The 26,952-nt window shown below is 36.0% G+C and overlaps 1 protein-coding gene and 1 pseudogene across 6 annotated transcripts in view; both read right to left on the bottom strand.

The window, feature by feature from the left end:
- Positions 1–26,952, bottom strand: part of LOC141517876 (UDP-glucuronosyltransferase 2A2-like) — a 154,782-nt gene that overhangs the window by 14,508 nt on the left and 113,322 nt on the right. For 2 of the 6 annotated variants that reach the window (XM_074229313.1, XM_074229312.1), the window contains exon 2: positions 674–822. In XM_074229313.1, coding sequence (XP_074085414.1) covers positions 674–822 — 149 coding nt within the window. Of the gene's footprint in view, positions 1–673; positions 823–13,504; positions 14,281–20,234; positions 20,995–26,952 lie in introns of those variants that run through there. The other 4 variants (XM_074229316.1, XM_074229315.1, XM_074229310.1 and 1 more) reach the window with 4 other exon arrangements.
- On the bottom strand, positions 830–13,498 carry LOC141517877 (UDP-glucuronosyltransferase 2B4 pseudogene; annotated as a pseudogene).

The following is a 26,952-nucleotide window of genomic DNA, read 5'->3' as shown; positions in this document are numbered from 1 at the left end:
TTATCATTTAGTTTAAATGAGGATAATTTAAATGTATCAGATCATAATATCTCATCACAGTTTAAACAGGGTGAATGATTTGAATGATTTATTCAAAACTTGACTGTTGCACTTATTTTATTGCTTTTTTTAAAAAATCCTAATTCTGATAAAATCTTCTGCTTCTCAACTACACATAAATCCTTTAGAACCTTTGTTATGAAAAAAGCAAGCAAAACATTATACCTGTCCACATTAGACACATTTAGAATCCCAAAATTTCCCTCCTCTATTTTTTTTTAGGATAAGGAAAGAATTAAACTTTATTTTCAATGTCTCCTTAAATGCAATGCATATACAGTACAAAGAAAAGGTATATGCCTGAAGGTATACAGTGGGGTCATGACAAAAGAAGAACTAGATCAATGCTTTTGCTCTGGTCTATTGCCCTTGAGACTTCTGGTAGTGCTGGGTCCAGAGTTAAACCTGACCTCAGACTTTGCTAGGTGTGTGACCCTGGGCAAGTCATCTTTAATTTCCTCCACTGTAAAATAGGAATAAATCCCAGAGTTGTTGTGAGGATAAAATGAAGTATTTGTAGAGCTTTTAACACACAGTAGGTAGTTAAGAAATACTTGTTATCTTAGGACATCTTTGTAGGAGACTAAATTTGGAAAACCAATGATAGGTTTACCTTGGGAAGAGGCTTGGCAGGTTTGCAGTGAAGTCCTCCAACAAACTCAAAATTTGGCAAGTATGGACGAGGAAATTCAAAATCCCAATATGTTCGAATCAGCCACATTTCAGCTTTTCCCATGGTTTCACATAATGTAGTGGGTCTTCCTAATGGAAAAAAAAAGAGTTAGTTCTGTCATAGACAATTCAAAACTCTAGGCCAGGGATTCTTAATCTTCTATGTGTCATGAACCACTCTAGTAGTCTGGTGAAGTATTGTTTGGAACCCTTCTCGGAAGAATGTTTTTAAAAACATAAAACAAAATACATTGGATAATAAAGAAAACCAATAGTAAAAAAACAAACATTGTTAATCAAAATCAGGTTAAGAATCCCTGCTCTACTTTTTGCACTAATGAATGCTTTCTGCTAACTGAACCAGATCTGAGAATATATTCAAACTCTAACCCAGTTGCCTTTATTGCCTACAACACATCAGACTTATAGCTTTCTCTGGCTAGTCTATAACTGGATCAAGTTTCTTCCTGTGAAAATTACCTTCTTGCTATAAAGTTTTAACCACCTGGCCTAAGCAGGCCAACAGTAAGTATGGCACAGAAATATGAATCTAAATTTTAATATGTAAAAGCAAAGTCAATATCAAAAGATAATGTTAACTGAAGAAAAATCTGTCATTAAAAACTTTTCTAAAAATCAAAAAATAAGAAAAAGAATCCCTACTCTAAACTTTTTTTAAAGGTTTTTGCAAGGCAAATGGGGTTAAGTGGCTTTCCCAAGGCCACACAGCTAGGTAATTATTAAGTGCTGAGAATCGCTGGTGCTCTATCCATTGTGCCACCTAGCCGCTACCCCCCCCCCCCCAAACTTGATGGAGAATTTGAGTGAGTTTCTAGGAAGACCTCTGAGTGGCTAGGGACCCAAGGTGCTCAAAAGAAGCCTTCCTTTCTCATCCTTATTAAAGGTAATGCCTCCCTTTGAGATTTTGTCCAATCTATGCTGCATACAATTTGTTAGAATACAATGGTTTGCATTTCAGGTCTTCCCCATTAAACTGTGAGCTCCTTGAATACTAGGGCTGTTTTTGCCTTTCTTTGTATTCCCAAATTTTAGCACAATATATAATAAATCCTTAATACTGCTTAGTAAGTACTCATCAAAACAGATTTTGTCAGGTGATATGCATAATAATTTTTACTCATTAAGGTCGTGGCAAACAAGAATAATAAAATAATAAAATCAAGAATAACAAAAAGCATAAAAAGCAAGAAAAATTACAAAATTCAAACTAATATGTACAATTACTATAGAAATAGATCTACATTTTTCATCTCAAACAACTGGAGTCATGTCAAATATCAGATAATCTCAAATGTCATTTAACACCTTCAATTAATTGGTTCTATCTTAACTTTTCTATTTCATTTTAAAATGCTTTCTTTTTTTACCCTCTGTTTCAGTAGGTTCTGTCCCTCTAAAGCATTCACCTCTACCCTTATTGTTCACATCTTTGAGTTTTCATTTTCCTGTTACCTAGGAATAATAGAATTATCTATCTAAATGATTCTGGAGCTAAAAGGGACTTCAGTAGCTATTTTGTCCAACTTCTCCATTTTTTAAATAAGAAACTAAGGTACAGAGACGTGTCAACTTTCTGGAAGGCAGGGAAACGAGAAGTATCAAAGGTGATTCTTTGAGATTATTAAGCACTTTATTGATATTATTGTGGAGTAGATAGTACAAATATTTTTTTATATTCATTTTGGTGTTCAGTTGATGTGGTCCAACTCCCCATTTTCCATCAATCTAGATCCTTTTCTATTTAATTTCTACAATTCTACTTTAGACCCAATTAAGGAATTATTTCTATCATGTAGCCTAATATGACTAGCTATATTCCATAGTTAGCATTCCCTTTGATTAGATTCTCTAGGTCTTGTTATTCAATAACAAATATCAGACATTTATTTTTAAGTTACCTTGAAATTATTTTTTACTTCAGTTATTTGTTACTTTTTTTGGTAGAGAAACAAAAAGATCTGCAAATAATTTGAACTGTCTGAAATTAAACAACCTAATCCATGTAATCAAACTCAAAGTTCACAGATCTCCTGAGTAGGACTAAATCAGATTAAAAGTAATTGGAGGGGCAGCTAGGTGGAGCAGTGGATAGAACACTGGCCCTGGAGTCAGGAGTGCCTGAGTTCAAATCCCATCTCAGACACTTAATAATTACCTAGCTGTGTGGCCTTGGGCAAGCCACTTAACCCCACTGCCTTACAAAAAAAAAAAAAACGACCCTAAAAGTAATTGGAAAATGTTTAACAAAGCAAATATAAATGCTATACAAAAGAGATAAAGCTGATTTGTGATTTTCTGAGTTGCCACAGAGATCCATTTCTGTTTTAAATCATTTCTTCTTCCACTCCTATCTGCTAGCTTTTCTGAAAATTGACTTTTCTTTGAAGACAATCTCCCTAGCCATCCTTTCCAGTACTGATTGTATCCTCACTCAATTTTAGCTTGCTGGTCAAGGTAGGGGAATTGGAATATTCCTTGATCCTCATTGCTACTTCCAAGCTCATACCCTTCCTCTATCATTCAGTAATTTCTTTTCCTTTGAGGTTCATATCTACTAACCAACGAAAATTCTATTGCTATAAATCCACAGGTCACTCTCCTTTCTTCCTCAATTGCTTCTATATGTTGTGCATAATTTTTTTCTCCTGAATTCCTGCCGTCAAACTAGAAGACTTAACATAGATATTGACTCATACATTAACCACCAATTTAAACCCTCAGTATTTAAGAATTTCAAAATCCTTTTAACTAATCATCATTTATGGACTTTTCACCTTTCCCTTACAAAATTCTTATCTTCATCTACACACTGACCTCCAATCACATAACCCCTCAATAATCTCCCAGGTCATCACTTTTTTTTAAAATTTATATTTATTTTATTTTTGTACAAATGATTTTTTATGCATTATTAAATATTCTTGTTTAAGAGTAAATATAATACTCCATCCCCCCCAAATATAGACTCTAATGAGCAATAAAGTAAAGGAAAGAGAAAAAATAAAAATAAAATAATAGCAATAATAATAGGGGCAGCTAAGTGGCACATTGGATGGAGCACTGGTCCTGGAGTCAGGAGCACCCGAGCCGAAATCCAGCCCCAGACAACCAACAATCACCCAGCTGTGTGACCCTAGGCAAGCCACCCCAACCCCACTGCCCTGCAAAAACCAAAAAAAACCCCAAAATAAAATAATATAATAATAATAATAATAATAGTAGGGGTAGCTAGGTGGTGCAGTGGACAGAGCATCAGTCTGGAGTCAGAAGCACCCAGGTTCAAATTCGGCCTCAGACACCCAACAATCACCCAGCTGTGCAACCCCAGGCAAGTCACCCAACCCCATCTGTCCTGCAACCCCCCCTCCAAAAATAACAATAGTAATAATAAAAAATGTGCTTCAATCTGCGTTCCAACACCACTAGCTCTGTTGCTGGTGAGGTCATCTCTCTTGCTATAGAAATTCTATCCTCTTCTCCCCACCTTGCTACTTTAATGAATCAATTCAATTCTACATTCTCTTCTTGTTTTTAATCCCTGGCCCTCTTTTCATAATATCATTACTCCTAGTATGTCTCGGCCTTGGATTGCTCCCACCTTGTCACCTTCACTCTTACTTGAATAGAGATGGAGAAAATCACCTAACCATTCTGACTGGGTCCTCACTATTCTCCCTTATTAACTCACTATCTCACTTGTCACATGGTTTTTCTAAGCATCATTCCTTTTCAGACTTTCCATGACTCCTCCCCACTCTGTCAGTTGAGAATCTTTTCTCATATTTTACTGGAAAACTCAAGGTCATTTGCCATCAACATTCTCTTCTCTCTTCATCTCATATCACTCAATTGCCTTTTACCATGATCTCCTCTTTCACTCTTATCTGACCTGATGAAGTAGCTTTATTCCTTATCAAGGCCAACTCCTCTACTTGTTCAAATGATCCCAGGCCTGTTTCTTTCCCTGTCTACAGATTTATTTCCTACTGCTTACCAACATAATTATGTCTCTCTCATTCTCTAAAAACACTCTCTTAATCATTCCATCTATCCCATCATCCAATATTTCTTCAGTTTTTTTTTTTTTGGTAACTAAAATCCTCAAAAAATGTGTCTCCTACACTTTCTCTCCATTGCTCTCTTCTTAATTCTTTACAGTCTGGCTTCCACCAAATCTTCTCTCCATAATGTTACTAATGATCAAGTCAAAATAAAAGAGTAAAATCATATTTTTCACCCTCTCCATGAATGTCATCTTGTCAGTCAATTTTGTCAAAATAACAGACACACAAGAAGGAAGGGAAGGGAGTCCTCCATAATATTTTTCATAAGTATCACAGTGAACAGAAGGGTATAAGCAATGGGTTTTCCAAGGATCTCAGCTATGAGTTCACCACAAGGAGCAAGAACATCTGAAACAACAATATCGTATCTAGCTTCCTTCAATGTCTTCACAATATTTTTATTCAAAACAACTCCCTCATAAAGCTGTTTGGTCACCTTTGAATCTTCAAAAAACATGGCTTGCCTTTTTTTTGTAGCAACCTCCCAAGGTGAAAGTTTTGGCAGCTCACATAGCCATTCCTCAATCCATTTGTCAAAATAAGTCACAATGTCACCTTGAGTCAATGACACAGGATAAACCTCAAAGTTGAGAGGTAGATGATTTAGTAGGACCAATAAGAATGGAAGCTGTGGATGTCAGCACAGAGATCTCATGGCCCTTCTTTGCCAGCTCATCCAGGATGGTCTTCATATTCATCCTATGCTAAAGATTATATCATGACAAGAATTGACAAAAAAATTAAAAGGTAACTGAGATCTATCAAGTCATTCTCCAAAAAAGAAAATCCTAGTCTTAGTTGCTGATGAAATAAGGATGATTTGGCAAGAGGTCAATGGACTTTAGAATCGAATGAGAACATTTAGCTAATTTCACAAAAGTCTCCAGTTCAAACAAAGCTGAACATTTATTTGTTGCTGCCCTAATCAAGAGATTTCTTTAGGGATTCTGGAATACTTTAAATTACTCAAATTTCAAAAGATAACTCCGTTTTCTTTCTCTCTCTTTTTCACAGGAGCAGATTTCAGAGTAAAAGGTGATGAATGTGTCTTGATTATCTGACTAGCATTGGCTCTCTAATATACCACAGAAAGATTGCTGATGAACTTTTAAGACATCCTTCAGTAGTTTTCATTGGATTAGAGAGGGCTGGGTCTCAGTGAAGGTCAATTTCTGATACCACTGGGGAAGTTCTTGGAAACTCTTTCTCTATTGCTTCAATCCTTAGGGCCTTTAAGACCTGGACCTAATAGGTCTTCCCATAATTTTCATGGGCTTGAGTTCATGGATCATAATAAATTCAGTGACTGAAATAATGGGGAACAGCCTCTTCCAAACATACCAAGTGTTCTCATTAATGATGATCTCCTGTTGTAATAGTACTTGATATGTTGCAAGAAATATTTATAATTTGGCTTTGTGTTCCTGGGCTTTTAAATAATTTCCCAAGATTCCATGATTTCATCTGACTTCACACATACTTAACACATCTCTGTAGTGGTTTCTCACAATGCTGGAAATGTTCATACTGGCTCACGTTTCTTGTTCCACTGGGCCTACCCACCCCCTGCACTGGAATTAATACATCAGAGATCCCCTTTGGGTTCCATTCCAAAAAAGTTGAAGTCATATTTGATAGGTACTTCAAAATGAAAAGAAGTCTGAAAATGACATATTAATAATGCATGCATACACAGAATGATCTTAAGTATTTGACTAAACAATTCCATACCCTTTCATATTTTTGCATAGAACTCTAAAAAATAACCAAGACAACTTGACCCTATAACTTGTATCAATTCGTCATTCTTTTTCCTGGCTACTGAGGACTGACAAGTGCCAAAATTTCCAACTTCACTGTGTAGGTAGTCAGAAATCCTATGCTCAAGACTGTCCTCTGGCACATTCAGGCTGCTTTAGTTTATAAGTCACTCTGTTCTGGAGAACTCTAACTCTTTAAGTTTCAGAGAAGTAACACTACTGGAAGGGATTTCCTCATTCTTGAACTTCCTTTACTAGTGAAGTTACAGATCCTGCTAATATCCTCATGCATTCTGCAGGTATTGGCCAAGCCTTTTAAAAAAAACTGAAAAAATTAAAGCTTCCATGCCATCACCTAAGGCACTGGCCCATGAGTAGCCACACAACATTCAACTTAGCTTACATAAATAAAAAGACTCAAAATCAAAATTCTTTTTAAAAAGCCTCCCCTACCCCTAACAATGGTATTTAGTTCTTATTTTTAATGTTTTTCTACTTTCGAGATTCAGCTCATAAAGCATGAGCTAGTTATAGGCTTCATATCCATGTCATATTGTTAAAGGTCAATTTGATTTTTTTTATCAGCAATAGGAAGTAAGGTATCCTCATGACTTTCAACACCAACCTATTTGTCATGAGATATATTAAAATTCTTAGATGATGCTATATAATTCTGACATGCCAACCATAAACACAGGCTTATCTAACACATTACTGTAAAACTGATTTCAATCCTTCACATCAAAACTCTGAAACCAAAAATCAAAAGAAAGGAAGGAAACCATATTTTTCATTCTTCATGAATGTTATCTTGTCTATCAATTCTGTCAAGGCAACAGGCACATGGGGGGGGGAGTCCTTTACAATATTTTTCAGATATATTGCCAATAGCATATCGAAGATTATAGACAATGGGTATTCTAAGGATCTCAGCTATGAGTTTACCACCACAACAGTATCATATATGACTTCCTTCAATGTCTTCATAAATTTCTTTTTCAAAACAACTCCCTCACAAAGCTGTTTGATCACCTTTGAATATTCAAAAATTGTGGTCTGCATCTTTGTAACATACTCCCAAGATGAAACTTTTGGTAGCTCATATGTCCATTCCTTAATCCATTTATCAAAATAAGTCACAACATCATCTTGAGTCAATGACACAGGATAAATCTCAAAGTTGAGAGTAAGTGACTTGGTAGGTCAATAAGGATGGAGGTTGTGGATGTCAGCACAGTGCCCTCAAGGCCCCTCTTTGCCAGCTCATCCAGGATGGTGTTCTTACTCATCCAGGGACTATATTGGCCACACTAGAATTTTCCCACAGGACCTACAGTTAAAGATACACAAGTGTAGCAGCAGAAGAGTTACAGTCAACCTCTCAGATCTCATGGTTGTACTTTACTGGAACCACAAGCTTACAAACTTTCTCTTATCCTGCACTTTAGGTTACTTCATACAGAAATAGTTAAAGATGTTAAAAATGTAACTGAGATCTGTCTAGTCATTCTCCAAAAAGAAAAATCCTAATCACAGTTTACTGATGATAATAAAGAGACTGATTGGACAAGAGATCAATGCAAAGCAAGAACTTCAGAGTCAAAGGACATTTAGCCAAGTTCACAAAAGTTTTCACCCACACAAAATTGAACATTCAGTTTATTTGGTGTCACTCTAATCAAAAAGTTTGCTTAGGGACTGTGGAAATTTTTTTCTTTAATTACTCAGGATTTCAAAGGTAATTTCATTTTCTTTCTTTCTTTCTTTTTTTTACAGGAGCATATCTTAGAGTGAAAGGGCATGCTTGATGAATGTGTCTGGATTCTCTTTTTCATTTGGAGGATCAGATGATTAACACTGGCCCTCTGGTATGCCAGAGAAAGTTTGCTGATGAAATTTTAGGATATCCTTCAGTAATTCTTCTTGGTTAGAAGGGGTTGGGACCCAGTGAAAGTCAATTTCTAATCTTACTGGGGGGGGGGGCTTTTTGGAAACTCTCTTTTGCTTCATTCCTAGTGGCCTTTAAGACCTGGGTATGATAATCTTCCCATAATTATCATGGGCTTCACTTCTGATATAGAATAGGTTCAATGACTGAAAAAATAGGGAACAGTTTCTTCCAAACATACCAAGTGATCTCATTAATGATAATCTCTTGTTCTAATAGTACTTGATATGCTGCAAGAAATGTTTGCAATTTGACTTTGTGTTACTGGGCTTTCAGATAATTTTCCATGATTCCATGATTCTATCTGGTTCCACACACATAGATGGTCTCTGAGATTTTCCTTACATTGCTGAAAATATTCATATTAGCTCAAATTTCTTTTTTCACTGGATCTACCCACCCCCTTCACTGGAGTTAATACATCAGGGATCCATTTTGGGTTACATTCCTAAAGAGTTGGAGTCATCTTTTGTATGTACTTCAAAATGACAGAAAGTCTGAAAAAGACATTCTAATAATGCATGCATATACAAAGTGATCATAAATATTTGATTGAATGATTCCACACCCGCTCTGTGAATTGTACTTAGAATGGCAACACTAGAATTTGAAAATCTGCAATAAATGCTTAAAGATTTGAGATTTTTTTTAGGTTTTTGCAAGGCAAATTGGGTTAAGTGGCTTGCCCAAGGCCACACAGCTAGGTAATTATTCAGTGTCTGACACACTGGATTTGAACCCAGGTATTCCTGACTCCAGGGCCAGTGCTTTATCCACTGTGCCACCTAGCTGCCCCAGATTTGAGATTTTTAAAAAAAAATTCTACCTGTGAGAACTGTGTTCTGAGTTGCCAACTAACATGTCCTGCATCAGAGTTTGTGAAATTTTTTTCACTAAAAAGTCAAGTTTCTTTTTTCTGTTTGATGGTGAATTTCTGCTCCCTAATCCTAATCTATTTCTTCAGGTGAGAAAACCAAGCCTTCTCCTAGTTAGGAAAATCTCTTAGTTCCATAGCCTTCAACAACTTCCTAACTGGTTGGTTGGGAGATATTTTTACAAAGAATTCTACATACAAAGAATTCTAAGATACCCAAGAAAACTTGGCCCTCTAACTTGTAGCATCATTTTCTCATTCTTTTTTCCTGAGTTTTGAGGACTAACAAGTGCCAAAATTTCCTACTTTACTCTGTAAAATCAATCTTAAAGAAGTTCTATGCTCAAGTCTGTCTGCTGGTACCTACAGGTTGCTTCAGCCTGGAAGTCATTGTTCTGGGAAGACTCTAATTCTTTAAGTTCCAGAGAAGGAGCTCTGCTAGAAGGGGTTGCCTTACCCTAGAGTTTCCTATTCTACTGGTCATAGATCCTGTCACTATCTTCAGCCATTCTACAGGTACTGTGAAAAACTGAAGTCAAAAGTTTCATGCCAATCCCCTAAGGCACTGGGTTATGAGTGGTCACTGTAACCTTCAACTTAGGTTACATACACAAAGAGACCCAATATCTAAATTTGAAAAAAAAAACTTCCCTCCTCTTAACAATGGTATTTCATTCTTATTTTTATAAAACTATTTTTTCTTGCTTTAAAGATTTAGCTCATAAATTATCTATTGTAAGATACTTACATTTATTTCATAACTAATCAAGACATTGTTAAAGACAAGTTCCATTTCTTATCAGCAATAAATAAGTAAAGGATCCTCATAACTTTTAACACCAACCTATTGGCCATGAGATATATTAAAAATTGTGGAGTGACTCTAAGCTTCTGATATGTAAATCATAAAGGGACCACTGGCTTACCTAACACATCACTGCAAAACTGATTCCACTCCTTCACGTCAAAATTCTGAAACCAAATGTTAAAATAAAGGAAGAAGACCATATTTTTCACCCTCTCCATGTCATCTTGTCAGTCATTCTATCAAGGCACTAGGCACATAGGAAGGAGGGGAAGGGAGTCCTCCACAGTATTTTTCACAAGTATTGTCAACAGTGAACTGAAGGGTATAGGCAATGGGTATTCAAGGATCTCAGCTATGAGCTCACTACAAGGAGCAAGAGCATCTGAAACAATGTCTTGCTTTGTGTCCTTCAATGTCTTCATAAGTTTCTTGTTCAAAACAATATCCTCACAAAGCTGTCTGAATATCTTGGAGTATTAAAAAAATACGACTTGCATTGTTGTAGCAATCTCAAGCTGAAAGTTTTGGCAGCTCATATGTCCATTCCTCAATCCATTTGTCAAAATAAGTCATAAAATGTTCTTTTCAATGACACAGGATAAATCTCAAAATTGAGAGTAGATGATTTGGTAGGATCAACAAGAATGGAGGTTGTGGATGTCAGCACAGTGACCTCATGGTCTCTCTGTGCTAACTCATCCAGTATGGTCTTCATATTCATCCAGTGACTATACTCCATTGGCCATACTAGGATCTTCCCATAGGACCCACAGTTAAAGCCACAGAGCTGCAGCAACAAAAGAGTCACAATCGACCTCTCAGATCTCATGGTTGTACTTTTCTGGAACCACTAGCTTACTACTTCCCTCTTATATTGTGCTATAGGTTATATTAAGACAGGTATAGCTATTTAAGTTAAAATGTAAGTAAGATCTTTCAAGTCATTTTCCAAAAAAGAAAAATCCTAATCACAGATGCTGATGATAATGAAGATACTGATTTGGCAAGAGGGCAATGCAAGGCATGAACTTTAGAGTCAAAGGAGGACATTTAGTTAAGTTAACAAAAGTTTGCAGTTCACATCTTCAGTTTATTTGTGGCTATCCTAATAAAAAAGATCATTTAGGGACTGTGGAAATTTTTTTTTCTTTCATTACTCAGGTTTTCAAAGATAATACCATTTTCTTTTTTCTTTTTTTTTAACAGGAGAAGATTTCAGAGTGAAAGGGCATGATTAATAAATGTGTCTGGATTCTCTTTATCCTTGAAGGACCAAATGGAGTAATTGACTAACATTGGCTCTCTGGTATGCCAGAGAAAAAAAATGGTGTTGGACTTTTAGGACATCCTTCAGTAGTTCATATGGATTAGAGGGAATGGGTCCCAGTGAAGGTCAAATTCTGATTTCACTAGCTCTGGTTGGAAATTCTTTCTCTACTGCTTTAATCCTTGTGGTCTTTAAGACCTGGACCTCATAAGTCTTCTCATTATTTTAATGGGCTTGAATTCATGGATTGTAACCTGGTATATACTAGGTTCAGTGACTGAAAGAATGAGGAACCTCTTCCAAACATATCAAGTGATCTCAGTGATAATCTCTTCCATTAGTGCTTAATATGCTGCAAAAAAATGTTTGCAATTTGGATGTGTTACAGTGCTTTCTGATAATTTTCCATGATTCCATGATACCATCTGATTTCAGACACATAGGGTGGTCTCTGTAGTTGGTCCTTACATTCTGAAAATATTCAAATTAACTTACATTTCTTGTTCTATTGGATCTACCCTACTCCCTCCACTGGAGCTAATGCATCAGGCATCCCTTTTGGGTTCTATTCCTAAAGGGTTGGAGTCATCTTTTTTATGAACTTCAAATGATAGGAAGTCTATGTATGCATACACAGAATGATCTTACATAGTTGATTGAATGATTCTACACCCTCTGATAGTGAATTGTATTTGGAAGTATGGAAACACTAAGAATTTGAAGATCTGCAATAAATGCTTAAAAGTTTGAGATTTTTTAAAAAGTTCTGAGTTGTCAGCTAATGTGCCCTGCATCAAAGTTTATGAAGTTCTGAGTCTCTACTTTTTTAACCAAGAAGTCAGTTCATTTTTCCTGTTTGATGGTGAATTTTTTAAATCTTATTTATTTAAGGCAATGAGGTTAAGAATGACTTGTCCAAGGTCACACAGCTAGGCAATTATTAAATGTCTGAGGTCCTCCTGACTCCAGGGCTAGATACCCTTGATGGTGAATTCTTGCTCCCAAATCCTCACCCATTCCTTCTGCTGAGAAAGCTGAGTCAATAATTTCTCTTAGGTCAGGAAAATTTCTTAGTTTCATAGCCTTCAACAACTTTCTTACCTTCCTAAGTGGTTGGAAACTATTTTTTTTTGCATAAAACTCTAAAGAATAACCAAGACAACTTGACTCTCTAACTTTTAGCATCATTTTCTTTTATTCTTTCTTTTTTCCTGGCTTTTGTGGACTGCTAACTGCCAAAATTTCCTACTTCACTGTGTAAGCAGTGTTACATGGTATGGAGAGAAACAACTTTGAAGATCTGAAATCCTATGCTCAAACCCATCCTCTGGTACTTACAGGTTGCACATTTCAGGTTGCTTCAGCCTGGAAGACACTCTGATCTGGGGGACTTTATCTCTTTAAAGTTCCAGAGAAGGAACACTGTTAGAAGGGGTTTCCTCCCCCTAGAGTTTCCTCTACTAGTGAAGTCACAAATCCTGTCACTATCCTCATCCATTCTGAAGGTACTGTAAGAAACTGAGAAAATCAAAACTTCCATGCCAATCAGCTAAAGCCCATGAGTGACCACTGTACCTTCAACTTAGATTACATACATAAAAAGACCCAATTTCAGAATAAAAAAACTCCCCTCCCCTTAACAATACTGTTTATTTTTATAAACCTATTTTTTTCTGCTTTAAAGATTCAACTCATAAAGCATCAGTTATACAATAGCTACAGGTATTTTATAGTTAAGTCATATTGTAAAATAAAAATTCCATTTTTTATCAGCAAAAAGTATTGGATTCTCATAACTTTTTTTTGGCAAAGTAATAGGGTTGGGTGACTTGCCCAAGATCACATAGCTAAGTAAGTATTAAGTGTCTGAAGTTTGATTTGAACTTAGGTCTTCCTGACTCCACTGAACCAACTAGATGCCCCAATCCCTATAACTTTCAACACCAAACCATTTGCCATGAGATATATTAAAAATTGTGGAGTGTCTATATGCTCCTGATATGTAAAACATAAAGGTACCACCAGCTTACCTAGAACATCACTGTAAAATTGATTCCAATTCTTCACATCAAAATTCTGAAACCAAAAGTCAAAATAAAGGAAGAAAACCATGTTTTTCACCCTCTCCATGAAAGTCATCTTGTCAGTCAATTTTGTAAAGGTAACAGGCACATAGGAAGGAGGGAAAGGGAGTCCTCCACAGTATGTTTCATAAGTATTGCCAACAGTGTATCGAAGGGTATAGATAATAGGTATTCCAAGAATCTCAGCTATGAGTTCACCACAAGGAGCAAGAGCATCTGAAACAACAATGTCATACTTTGTGTCCTTCAATGTCTTCATAAGCTTCTTGTTCAAAACAACTCCCTCACAAAGCTGTCTAGCCATTTTTGAATATTCAAGAAATATGACTTGCATCTGTGTAACATGCTCCCAATTTGAAACTTTTGACATTTCATATATCCATTTCTTAATCCACTTGTCAAAATTAGCAATAACATCTTCCTTAGTCAATGACACAGGATAAATCTCAAATTTGAGAGTAGATGATTTGGTAGGATCAACAAGAATGGAGGTTGTGGATGTCAGCACAGTGACCTCATGGTCTCTCTGTGCTAACTCATCCAATATGGTCTTCATATTCATCCAGTGACTATACTCCATTGGCCATACTAGGATCTTCCCACAGGACCCACAGTTAAAGCCATATAGTTGAAGCAGCAAAAGAATTAGAACCCACCTCTCAGATCTCATGGTAGAACGTTTTAGCAGCCACTAACTTGGAGCTTCCTTCTATCCTGTGCAAAAGGTTTTATCATGACAGGAATTGACAAAGAAGTTAAAATATAACTGAGATCTGTTGAATCATTCTCCAAAAAAAAAAGAAAATCTTAACCACAGTTGCTGATGATAAAAAGGGGAATGATTGGGCAAGAGGTCAATACATGGCATGACTTTTAGAGTCAAAGATGGATATTTAGTTAAGGTCACAAAAGTTTGCAGTCCAGACAAAGTTGAACATTTATTTATTTGTGGCCACCCTAATCAAAAAGGTTTAGGAACTCTGGAAATATTTTTCTTTAATTACTCAGGTTTTCTTTTCTTACTTTTTTTTTACAGGAGCAGATTTCAGAGTGAAACAGCATGATTGATGATTGTGTCTGGATTCTCTTTGCCCTTGAAGGATCAGGTAGAATAGCTGACTAACAATGGCTCCCTGGTATTCCAGAGAAACATTGCTGCTGAACTTTTAGGACATCCTTCAATAATTCTTATTGGTTTAGAGGGGATTGGAACCCAGTGAAGGTCAAATTTTGATCCCACTGGGGGAGCTTTTGTTGGGAACTCTTTCTCTACTGCTTCAAACCTTGTGGTCTTCCCATAATTATCATGAGCTTGAATTCATGGACTGAGACCTGGTATACAATAGGTTCAATGACAGAAAAAAATGAGAACAGCTTCTTCCAAACATCCCAAGTGATCTTACTAATGATAATCCTCCTGTTCCAAAAATACTTGATCTGCTGACAGAACTATTTACAATTTGGCTTTATGTTGCTCAGCTTCCCAATAATTTTCCATGTTTCCATCTGGCTCCACTCATATGGTGGTCTTCATAGTTTCTGACATTGCTGGAAATATTTATCCTAGCTCACATTTCTTGTTCCATTGGATTCTACCCACCCCTTTCACTGAAGATAATTCATATGGCATCCCTTTTTGGGTTCCATTCCTAAAGAGTTGGAGTCATGTTTTGTAGGTACTTCAAAATGATAGGAAGTATTGTTGCCATGGAAACAGTAGATAGATAGTAAAGTCAAATTTTGTGCCTTTCTTTGATAGACTACATGCTGACCTTTCTCAAAGCAGATTATAGAGAAATCATCTTAACTTGTGGGAAAAGTTTTCTATCAGTCTTGGGAAAATCTTTCTTTGCACCAGATTTTGAATTGATAACAGCTACCTGGGTCCCTTGAAAAGATTCAACAAGAACAGGGACACAGGAGCAAAAACCCAACATAACCCCAAATGGGCCTTTGTTAACCCAGGAATACTCTGGCGTAATCCTTTGCACTATACCAACACAGACCAGTACACTTTTCCCTGTATGTAAGCCATTCCCTGAACACCTAAGTAAATCCTAGCTTTGCCTGCCTGCTAGAGGCTCTTTATCCCACTAGGGGGTAAAGCCTAGATGAAATTACCTTGCATCTGTAAAATAAAACTTATCTGTCCCTTATCACCCCGAGTCATTAGTTATTCTGAAATTCTTTTATTATTTGAATAATAGCTCATCACGTGAGCCCCATACTTCTTCAGCATGAAAATGATCTTCTACTAATGCATATTATATATATACATATATATATATATATATATATATATATATATATATATATATATATACATAGAATTACCTTAATTATTTGTTTGAACAATTCTATACCCTATCTTTGAGAATTGTAGATGAAAGTATGGCAATGTTTAAATATCTGCAATAAATACTTAAAGGGGTGAGAGTTTAATTATTTTTTTGGTGGTTTTTGCAAGGCAATGGGGTTAAGTGACTTACCCAAGATCACACAGCTAGGCAATCATTAAGTGCCTGGGTCCAGATTTGAGTTCAGGTCCTCCTGATTGCAGGGCTGGTGCTCTATGCACTGCACCACCTAGTTGCCCCAAGGGGTGAGAGTTTAAAAAAAATTCTATCTTTGAGAACTGTGTTCTGGATTGTCAGCTAACATGCCCTGCATATCAAAGTTTATGAAATTTTGAGTTTCTACTTCTTCTACCAAGAAGATGATTTCTTTTTCCTATTTGATGGTGAAATCTTGCTTCAAAATTCTATTCCTTCAGGTACAAAAGCTGAGTCTTTAGTTTCTCCTAGGTCAGAAATCTCTCTTAGCTTCATAGTCTTCAAAACCTTCATATCTTCCTAACTGTTGGGAAGTATTTTTGCATAGAACTCTTAAAAATCACCAGGACAACTTGACCTTATATTTTGTAAAATTATTTCCTCATTCTTTTTTCTGGCTTTTGAGGACTTTACTGTATGAGGAGTGTTACATGGTATGGATAGATTCAGCCTGGAATATAGGAAATTCTATGCTTGGGGCTGCCCATTTCAGGCTGCTTCGCCTGTAAGATACTTTGTTCAGGAAGTATCTTACTCTAACTCTTTTAAGTTCTGTAGAAGGGGCACTGCTAGAGGATGTTTCCTTACCTTAGAATTTCCTGTACTAGTGAAGTCACACATCTTGCCACTATCCCTACTCTGTAGGTACTGTCTGAGCCTGTAAAACTCTGTAATGCATTCTGAAGGACATCCTTTAAAGGTAAGTACTTTTTAGCCTGGATAGTTTCCTTTTCCTCAGTACATATATTAGACTCCATAGGTGTCCTGCTATGCCTTCATGGGTGTCCTGCAAAAATTGTAGAAGGAATATTGAATGGAGATCCTGGAGACTAACTATAGCAATTAAGTGTGTGACCATAAGCAAGGATATGTTTTTAAGGATTCAGTTTTCTGGAAAATGAGGAGTGGACAATATACTTGATATAAATTTCAACTGCTATAACATGTAGTTCTACATCTGATATGTAGTTCTATAACCCATATACAGTACAAATACACATAGACACAAACACATAGCTTTTGTATATATACATACATGCATGCATAAAAATATATGCATGTAAACACATACATTTCTTTACACATGTGAATTTATAGATAGTTCCTAAAATTTTAAGTAAAACACATATAAATATATAGATATGCATATATAGACATAGGTTTATAAATAACAAATAACAAATATAAATAACAAATATATTCATATCTAGATGCAGTATTTCAAAAGTTTAAGCTTTGATAATTTTAAATTTTGGTAGTTTTAAACTTTACTGAGACTTTTCGAATAACCTATATATAAATATATACATATTTTTCCTGAGGGCAGGTTCAGTAAGGTGGCACAGTGGATAAAGCACTGGTCTTGAAGTTAGGATGATGAGAGTTTGAATTCAGCCTCCTTCTGACCTTGGACAAGTCACCTAATCCTGACTGCTTTGCATCCAGAGCCATCTCCAGTCATCCTGATTCATATCTGGCTGCTAGACCCAGATGGCTCTAGAGAAGAAAGTGAGGCTGGTGACTTAGCACAGAACCTCCTCACTCAAATCTAATTCATGTGTTTGTCATGGCATCAACTCCCTGATGTGGTGATCTTCTTCAAAAATGATGGACAAACATTATTATAAATGAATTGATATTTCTTGTTGTTAGAGAACACTCATAAATATCCATTCATAGCTATATTATTATGGGTAGGCCTTTTTTTTCCTTAATTTTTTTATACTAAATTTCTTGAATTTCCTTTCAACTAAGAGAGAATTAATATGGAGACTTTCAAGAAAAAGGCTCTATTGTACCCCAGGGGCCAATGATTAGAACTATTTCTCCCGATAAATTAGGATAGTTTGTCTCTCTCTTTACCATGCTCCCCATTACTATTTTTTTTTGTAATTTCAATATTATTTTACATTATGACTATAAAGCATTTTTCTTTCTTCCAAAAATAATGATGATAATAATAACATCACAGCTTAAAAAAATTTCTGTGTTGCATTTTTTTGATGACTCATTCTTGTAGATAACAAGTTTTATGCATCCTAAGAAGAGAGAAGATCAGGTATAGAATTCTACAGTGGCTGTATCATATAGCCATTCATTGAATTTGAATGCATGGGCATGAGAAAATTTAAATATTCTTGACATTTGTCAGAGATGGAACCTTCTCTGTATAAATTGAGAAATTTGAGTCATCTTTAAAGTTTGAAATCCATTTGCTTCATGGATTTGTCATCATTCACTAGCTAATCTGAGTGAGACCACAAACTTTTGCTATGTCCAGATAGCTGGTTGTAAAAAAAGCCAAAATGACATGAGTCTGAAGAAAAAACTCACATCATTGCCTCTTCTCTAAGAACTCTATTAATTGCAAATCCTTCAGAAGTTCTTATTAGGTAATGTTAAGTTCTATGCTTATGACACAGTTTATTTCCTTTAGGGCTGCTGAGATGCAAGGGCTGAAGTCAGGAACACTTACATTCAAATGAAGCCTCAGAAACTTACTATGTGATTTTGGGCAAATCATTTAACCTCTAGCTTCCTCAGTTTCTTCATCTGTAAAATAGCATCCACCTTCTAGGGTCATTGTGAAGGAAAAAATGAGATAATGCTTGTAAACTCTTTATAATGTGCCTTGCACATAGTAGGCACTATTTTAATATTATTGATTTATTACTATTATTCCTTGATATGGACAGAATAATTGGAATAAACATCTGTATCACCACTAAGTGATACTATGTAACATGCTAAGAGTCTTACAAAGAGTACCTCATTTGATCTTCACAGAGATCCTGCAAGGTAAGTGGTATTATTATCCTCATTTTATAGTTGAGGAAACTGAGGAAGACAAAGTACAGATCTAAAGCAAGTTTTGAACTCAGGCTTTCATGATTCTAGACTTAGAGATCTATACACTTTACCACCTAGCTACCTCTAAATCATTTATATTAGGGGTTTTAAACCTAGAATCCATGATTTCACATAGAGATTTTTAAGGGGCTGGTCTGTGAACTTGGTTAGGGAAAAATGCAAGTTTATTTCACTATCTCTAGTTGAAATTTGGCACTTCCTTCAACTGGGAATTTAAAAATAATAACATTCTGAGGAGACCATGGTTTTCACCAGATTTGCAAAGAATCCATGAAACACACACATACACACACACACACACAATTGAAAATCTCTAATTTATAGGGTAATTGCTGGCTAATGTAGAAAGTAATAAGAGAAGGAGAATCTTTTTCACTTTTTTCTTTTTTTGCAAGGCAATGGGGTTAAGTGACTTTCCCAAGGTCACACAGTTTAGTAAGCTCTAAGTGCCTGAGACCGGATTTGAACTCAGGTCCTCCTGACTCCAGGGCTGATGCTCTATCCACTGTACCATCTAGCTGTCCCCCTGTTTCCCTTTTTTAATTCTTTCTTTTAAAAATAGCCATAACCAGCTACTGTTAGTCACCTCCATAGTTCTATTAAAAACCACTATGCAATGAACTTGTACTGGTCAGGGAAAAGGGGAATAAGCACAAAGATATGCAATCACATTGCTTAAGTAAATTGCCACATAGACACAAAAAACAGGGTCAACATTCTTCTAAAAAAAAGCCACACACAGGGGCAGCTAGGTGGCATAGTGGATAAAGAACCGGTGTTGGAGTTAAGAGTACCTGGGTTCAAATCCGGTCTCAGACACTTAATAATTACCTAGCTGTGTGACCTTGGGCAAATCACTTAACCCCATTTGCCTTGCAAAAACCTAACAAAAAGCAATAAATTTCTTTAAAAATCAACCTAAGAAGATTAAGTAAAAATTTAGTAAATTCTAGAAACACCATCCAGAATAGAAACTCAAACTTTGGAAACCTTTTATCATGTAGTTCTTGTAAACATGCTTATTTTCCCTTCTTTGATACAAATTTTAGGTCATATATCAAAAGTATAGCTCAATTACAAACATTTCATAGAAAACTAAGTCATTTGGAACAAATTTTCAATATCTCATTGACTGCTGACCAGCATGATTGCCTTAAGACATTAAACTTCTATTCTTTCACATTGATACACATAAGCCAGGGGAATCATTAAACAGTTTTGATTAGTAAATCAGTAATGGATCACAGACTTACCTAACACATCACTGTAAAACTGATTCCAATCCTTCACATCAAAATTCTGAAACCAAAAGTCAAAGTAAATGTAGAAAAGCATATTTTTCACCCGTTCCATAAATGTCATCTTGTCAGTCAGTATTGTCATGGCTACAGGCACATAGGAAGGAGGGGATGGGAGTCCTCCACAGTATTTTTCATATGTGTTGCCCATGCTGAAGCGTAGACTGTAGACAAAGGGTATTCCAAGTATCTCTGCTATGAGTTCAGCACAAGGACACATAGCATCTGAAATAACAACTTCATAGCTGGCTTTCTTCAATGTCTTCATAAGGTCTTTGTTCAAAACAGCACTCTCACACTGTTGTTTCACATGTCTTGAATAATGCAAAAATGTGTTTTGCAGGGCTGCACCATACTCTAATGCTGAAAGTTTTCGAAACTCATTACTCCAACGTGTGACCCAGCTTTCAAAAAATGTAGCCAAATCTTCTTGATTTTTCTCTACAGGAAAAGTCTCAACATGGAATGCAGATGCATTACCAGGATCAACAAAAACAGTAGCTGAGGGAGTCAGCACAGTTACCTCATGGCCCCTCTGTATGAGCTCATCCAGGATGACCTTTAAATTGATCCAGTGACTATATTCCATTGGCCATATCAGGACCTTTCCACAGGACCCACAACTAAAGCAACACAACTGTAACAGCAAAAGAGCTGAAACCCATTTCATAGATCTCATGGTCATTTCTGCTTTACAAACTACTAGCTTCTTTCCTTTGGAAGTTTTTGGTTATATCACCAAAGCAGATCAATAAAAAGGGTTAAAATGTAACTGGTATCTCTAAATTCCTTATTGAAATAAAGAACCTTTAGCTCTAAGATAATGAATCAATGAATCAATATATGACAAAGTTTTAGTGTCAATGGAGAATGTTTAGCAGATGCTAAAGTCCCTAATTTGCTTAAACTTTAATCTTTTTGTTTGTTGGTACTTTAACCAGTTAGTTACTCTAGAATTGTTTAATTGTTCTGGGTTTAAGTATTAACACTTTAAATATTAATATTATTTCATTCTTTTTTTTTAGGGTTTTTGCAAGGCAAATGGGGTTAAGTGGCTTGCCCCAAGGCCTCACAGCTAGGTAATTATTGAGTGTCTGAGTCCGGATTTGAACTCTGTACTCCTGACTCCAGGGCCGGTGCTCCATCCACCTAGCCACCCTGTATTTCAGTCTTTAAAGGCATTCAGAATTTATTCTGAAATGAATTCAATGTATCTTAAACATCATTGGCATGCAATTTTGGCAGGAGTTATCTTATATTCATTGTACTCCTAGAAAGAGCTGAGAAAATTGATTCAGCAACTGCCAGTGTCAACCAAGGTGGGGAAGTAGTGAGGGAGATCTCAATATTTATACATGAGCTATAGCCCTGACAATGAAAGGTAAAAGTAACAATAAAACAAGTTTGATTCAAAGCAGGCTTCAAACCAGAATTTTTCTGAGCCCTAATGCTGGTGCTCATCAAACCAATGCAATCATTACATGATTTTCCCAAAGGGTGAGATCATCTGATGCTGGGTAGAAAGAATTGCTGCTGTGCCAAGCTCATGGCACAATTTGCTTGCTGGATTTAGCTCTGGAAAATAGGGTGTCTCTTAATTTTTGACTATAGTTCATCCTTCAGCTGGTCTTGTTGAATTTCTTGTAGTTGGAACCTGGAGAAATGCAATTTTCGGATTCTAGTCAAGGAGCTCCTATTAGAAGATCTTCCTCAGCCCCTCCAATCCTTATGGTTTTTTGGACCAATATCTGATATTCTTCCCATAGTTATCATGGTGCACATGGTCTTAGGTTCATGGACAACTGACCGTGACCTATTCTAACATACTGAAAGAAATGAGAACAGCCTTTTCTAGACAACCTAAATGATCTCATTAATAATAATCTCTTCTTCTAGCAGTACTTGATATTCTTACCAGTATTCCTGCAATTTGACTTTTCAATGCTCTCAAAAGGCATCTGGTTCACATACTCAATCAGTTGTTAAATCTTGCTTTTTCTATTTATTTTGAGGTCAATATTTCTGGATAAAGGTTAATCTGACCATTTGTATCCAATGGAACTAGGGTGCAAGAACCTTAAGATTGATGATACAACATTGGTAAAGACTAGAGTCATTTGCCAAATCTACCATATAGCTTTTGTATTTCTTTATCAAGGTCCATTAGTTAAATTAATTCAATTCAGGCAATATTTAATCTAGAAGAACAATGGTTAGCATGATGTTATATACCTAGAAAAGAGAACAAACATCTTTTAAAGTCTCACTTTGTGCTAGGCTCTAAGTACTTTACAATTATTATCTTATTAGATCGTCACACTAATGCAATTGAAGAAACTGAGGAAGGTGGAGTCTAAGTGAGTTATCCAGGTCACAGAGCTGCTAAGGGCATTGATTTGAATTTATACCTTGTTGACTCTAGGCCAAGGACTGTCATCTGCTATGCCACCTTGTTGCTTGAAATTCAAGGGACTACACATTTCTACTGTCTGCTAGGATTGTGATTAGAGAAGAGTCACATTGAACAAATTAAATAACCAACTGACTATACTATAGATCAAGACCAAAAAATCCTATGTCTCAGAGGGAAATGACATCACTATAACCTGATTAATTAATTAATCTAGGAAAGATTCTAGGAGGTGAGACTTGCCATTGGTACCTTCCCCCAACTTTCTACTGGACACCACACACTTAGTGTAGGGGCCAAAGTTAAATTTCCCTCTCTCATTAAACTACATGATTTTAATTATCCTCTCCCCTCTCTAACTTCAGGTATCCCTTGATCCTTAATCTCCTGGAGGTCAGTTATGATTTGGACCACAAGTTTTAGACTTCTTTAGTTCTTTACATTAATTGACAAGAATGATTTGGAACTTCCCTGCTCTTCTTCAGCTTTTGATAAGTGATTGATCCTTGATAAGAGATTTTTTTTTTTACTTTATTACAATGCATTTTTAAATGATGGAAACAGCTTTTGAACAGCATCTTATGGTTTTTCCAACAGCAGGGAAGCAAGAAGTAAAGAAAATCATCAAACACTTTAGTAGTCCAATTTCATTTCTCATCCTTGAAAGATCTACAATTTCCCTTTTCCTTCTACTACCAAAAGTTTAAAAGGAGAAAAGTGTTTCTATTAAAGAACTTTCCTTTGGGTTCAGACTTTTCCCAACTTTCAGTTCTTCCCTGGTAGTATTCCTTTTCCCTCCCTAACCACTCTAGTCCATCACAAGTATAGAGGAGTTCCTTACTAATTGAAGAAATCATAAGTAGTTGAAGGTCAACTCAAGGACAGTGAGCTTATCCTGCTATTCCAGTGTTAATCTCAAACTCTTATCTTTTAGATTTTTGTTTATAGAGGCTATTGTGAGATTAGAGGGACATTTTTATTATTTGGGGGGTCCAGATTCACTCACTTTGGTTTATGATGCAACCTTTGCCACCATATTCCCTGAAATTTTAGCTCCTCTCCCTCTGGATTCTATCCCTAAAAATAATGTTTTCTCTGTGTGATTTACCTGCCTTTTTTTGAAAGTTGCCATGTTGGCATCTTCCTCTTTCTATCTCTCTGCCTAATCATCAAATTCTAGGAATCTGAATTAATGCTAAAAGTCTTCTAGTCCAGAGCCCTCATTTGACTGAGTAGGAAACTAAGGTCCAGATAGGTTAAATAACTAGTCCAATCCATTATTCATCATAGGTTTTTCACCTTCTTCCCCAATAACTTGTCAAAGACAACAGATCCCTGAATCAGGGTTGAGTATTTTCTCATCTTATTTCTTGTTCTTCAAGCTGTATTATAGCTACAAAGAATATTATTTGTTGAACTGCATTAGAATATGTTAAGTTCTTTAACTGTGACCTATTTATTTCTTTCCTTGGCAAAGCAGTAGGTTTAACACAAAAATCATTCATTTAGAAGGTACTTGCTGCTAAACATAGAAATATGGACAAAGGAATATTATTTCTACCTCCTTTACTTCTTGAAGATCCTCAAAAGAACCCTAATTCATTTTTAATTGATATTGTTTTTCCAAATACATGGCGTGATAGTTTTAAAATAATCATTGATTTTCAAATTTACACATTTTTCTACTACCCTAGCTTCCTTGACCCCTGCCCATGATGACAAACAGTCTGATAAAAGTTGTTTGTGTTTGACATATTTACAAACATAATTTTATTTAAGAGGAATTAGGACTAAGGGGATGGAAGGAAAGTCATGATATCTGAAAAAAACAAAAGAGGTTTTAAAAAGCAGACATAACATAACATTCATATTCTGTGGGTTTTTTTAAATTACTTTGGATGTGGATGGCATTGTCCATAACAGGTGTTCCAGGATTGTCCTTGATCTCGGAACTGCCGAGAAGAACTACATTCATCATAGCTGATCAATTCACAATGTTGTTAATGTGTCCTATATTCTCATGGTTGTGATCCATTGGCTCAGCATCAGTTCATGTAATTTTTTCCAAGCTTCTCTAAAGTCTGACTATTCATGAATTTTTATAGAACAATAGGAAGCCATAACATGCATATAGCATAAATTGATGGACATCCACTCAATTTCCAATTCTTTGCCACTACAAGAAGAGCTGCTATAAATCTTTTTGCACATGTGAGATTTCTCCCATTTCTTATTATTTCTTTTGGCTATAGGTCTAGTACTGGTATTGCTGGATGAAAGGTATCATCAGTTTTATTGCTCTTTTGGTATAGTTCCAGGTTGCTCTCAGAATGACAGGATCAGTTCACAACGCTACCATAGTGCATCAATGTCCCAATTTTCCTACAACCTCTCTAACATTGATCATTTTTTTGTCATCTTAACCAATCTGATAGTTATGAGGTGTTGTTTTAATTTGCCATTCTCTAATCAATAATGATTTGGAGCATTTTTTTCATAAGACTATATACAGCTTCACTTTATTCAACTGAAAACTCCCTATTCATATCCTTTGACCATTTATCAATTGGAGAATAACATGTAATCTTATATATTTGATTTAATTATCTATATATTTTAGAAATGAGTTCTTTATCAGAAACACTAGCTGGGGAAAATTCTTTCCCAACTTTCTGTTTTCCTTCTAATCTTTGTAGCATTGGTTTTATTGGTGCAAAATCTTTTGAATTTAATATCCTATCAATTTTTTTAAAGGAAGTAGGGTGTTGACACAGTTTCTAAGGTCACTTCTAGAACAAAAGTTAAGAAATTTACTTCCAATCACCCTTGACCTTAGTAGCTAAGTTCTGGAACTATTGAATGACACAAATCCAAGCTACACTAGTCATTTCCATTGATCTAGTACCATGCAATGAACATGCTAGGTCAAGGCAAAGATGCTTGTCAACAATAGGAAGACTGGCAAATATAATCATATTGATCAGATGTATTGCCTCAGATGTACAAATAAGACTAAATTTGCTTTACTTTGATGTCTATTTAAAAAACTCAAACTAAAAAAAACCTTAATGAGATTAAACAGTTTTTGGGAATAGTATCTAAAATAAAGAGACCTTTGACTTTGGAAAACCACATACTATTGACAGGGCAAGCAAGTCAGCTTAGCTGAGGCAGCAAGGTGCCTCAGGGAGGGACAGGTTATGGCAGGTAAGTTGTTCTATTGTCCCCATCTTGACTATCACCTCCCCTTAGATCACAATGGACTCTGAGACCAAGGATCCTAGCACTAGCAGCATTCCCTGCCTCTGAAAGCACCAGTATTGCTTCCAATTTGTCTACACCCCAATCCCAAGCCTTCAACCCTTGTGAAGAAGAGACCCATTATCCTTGCCACCATCAACATCAATAGATGCTCAATTACCATCAACAGAAAGCTAAGTGAAAGAATTAATAGAGCAGCAATGACTCCCACATGACTAGCCCTGCTTCTGTCCAGCCCAGCTCCCATAGCCATTGTCCAGAAAATCAATCTTTGTAGAGATACAACCTAGCAATGAGGTGCAGCAAGTTGCCGCAGTGGACAGACTGCTAGGACTGAAGTCAGAGACTAATCATTCTGAGTTCAAATCTGAACTCAGAAGCTTTACTACCTGTGTGACCCTGGAAAAGTCACTGAAACTTATTTGCCTAAGTTTCCCCACCTATAGAAGGAAATGGCAAAGAACTCTAGTATCTTAACAAGAAAATTTCAAATGAGGTCACAAAGGTTTGGATATGACTGAAATGATTCAACAACAACAAAAAACCAGGTCACTGCTTCTGGAGGAGCTATAATCTCTGCCCTAATGGTCACAGCTAAGGCCCTCACAAAGGAAGTTCTTACTACCAAAGTCTTGTCAGATTTTTCAATATTAGTGGAAATAATATTCAGAGGATGCATTATCTACTGCTTTGCCATGATGTTCCCCACTCCTCCATCCCTCTAGGACCATGAGGTCTCCTTGTTGGACTTACAACTGAAACAGTTTTGTGTATTGACACCCTCATTAAAATGCTTTTCTGTTTCTACCCCAGAACATAGCACAGAATTTTCCATGGAATAATATGCTCAACAAATGTCTTCATACTCATTCATTAATTTATTGTTCTTGTTATCCTGCTTTTCTGTTTTGACAAGATTCAAACATAAGACTATTTAGCAACCATTAAATGACAGTTTTTGTATTTTATGGATATGAATCATTTTGTGACAAAACTTTCCAT

Source organism: Macrotis lagotis, chromosome 3 (assembly GCF_037893015.1).
Source record: "Macrotis lagotis isolate mMagLag1 chromosome 3, bilby.v1.9.chrom.fasta, whole genome shotgun sequence".
NCBI classification, from domain to species: Eukaryota; Metazoa; Chordata; class Mammalia; order Peramelemorphia; family Peramelidae; genus Macrotis; species Macrotis lagotis.
The sequence above is the reverse complement of the archived record's forward strand: the minus strand, read 5'-3'. Positions and strand labels throughout refer to the sequence as shown.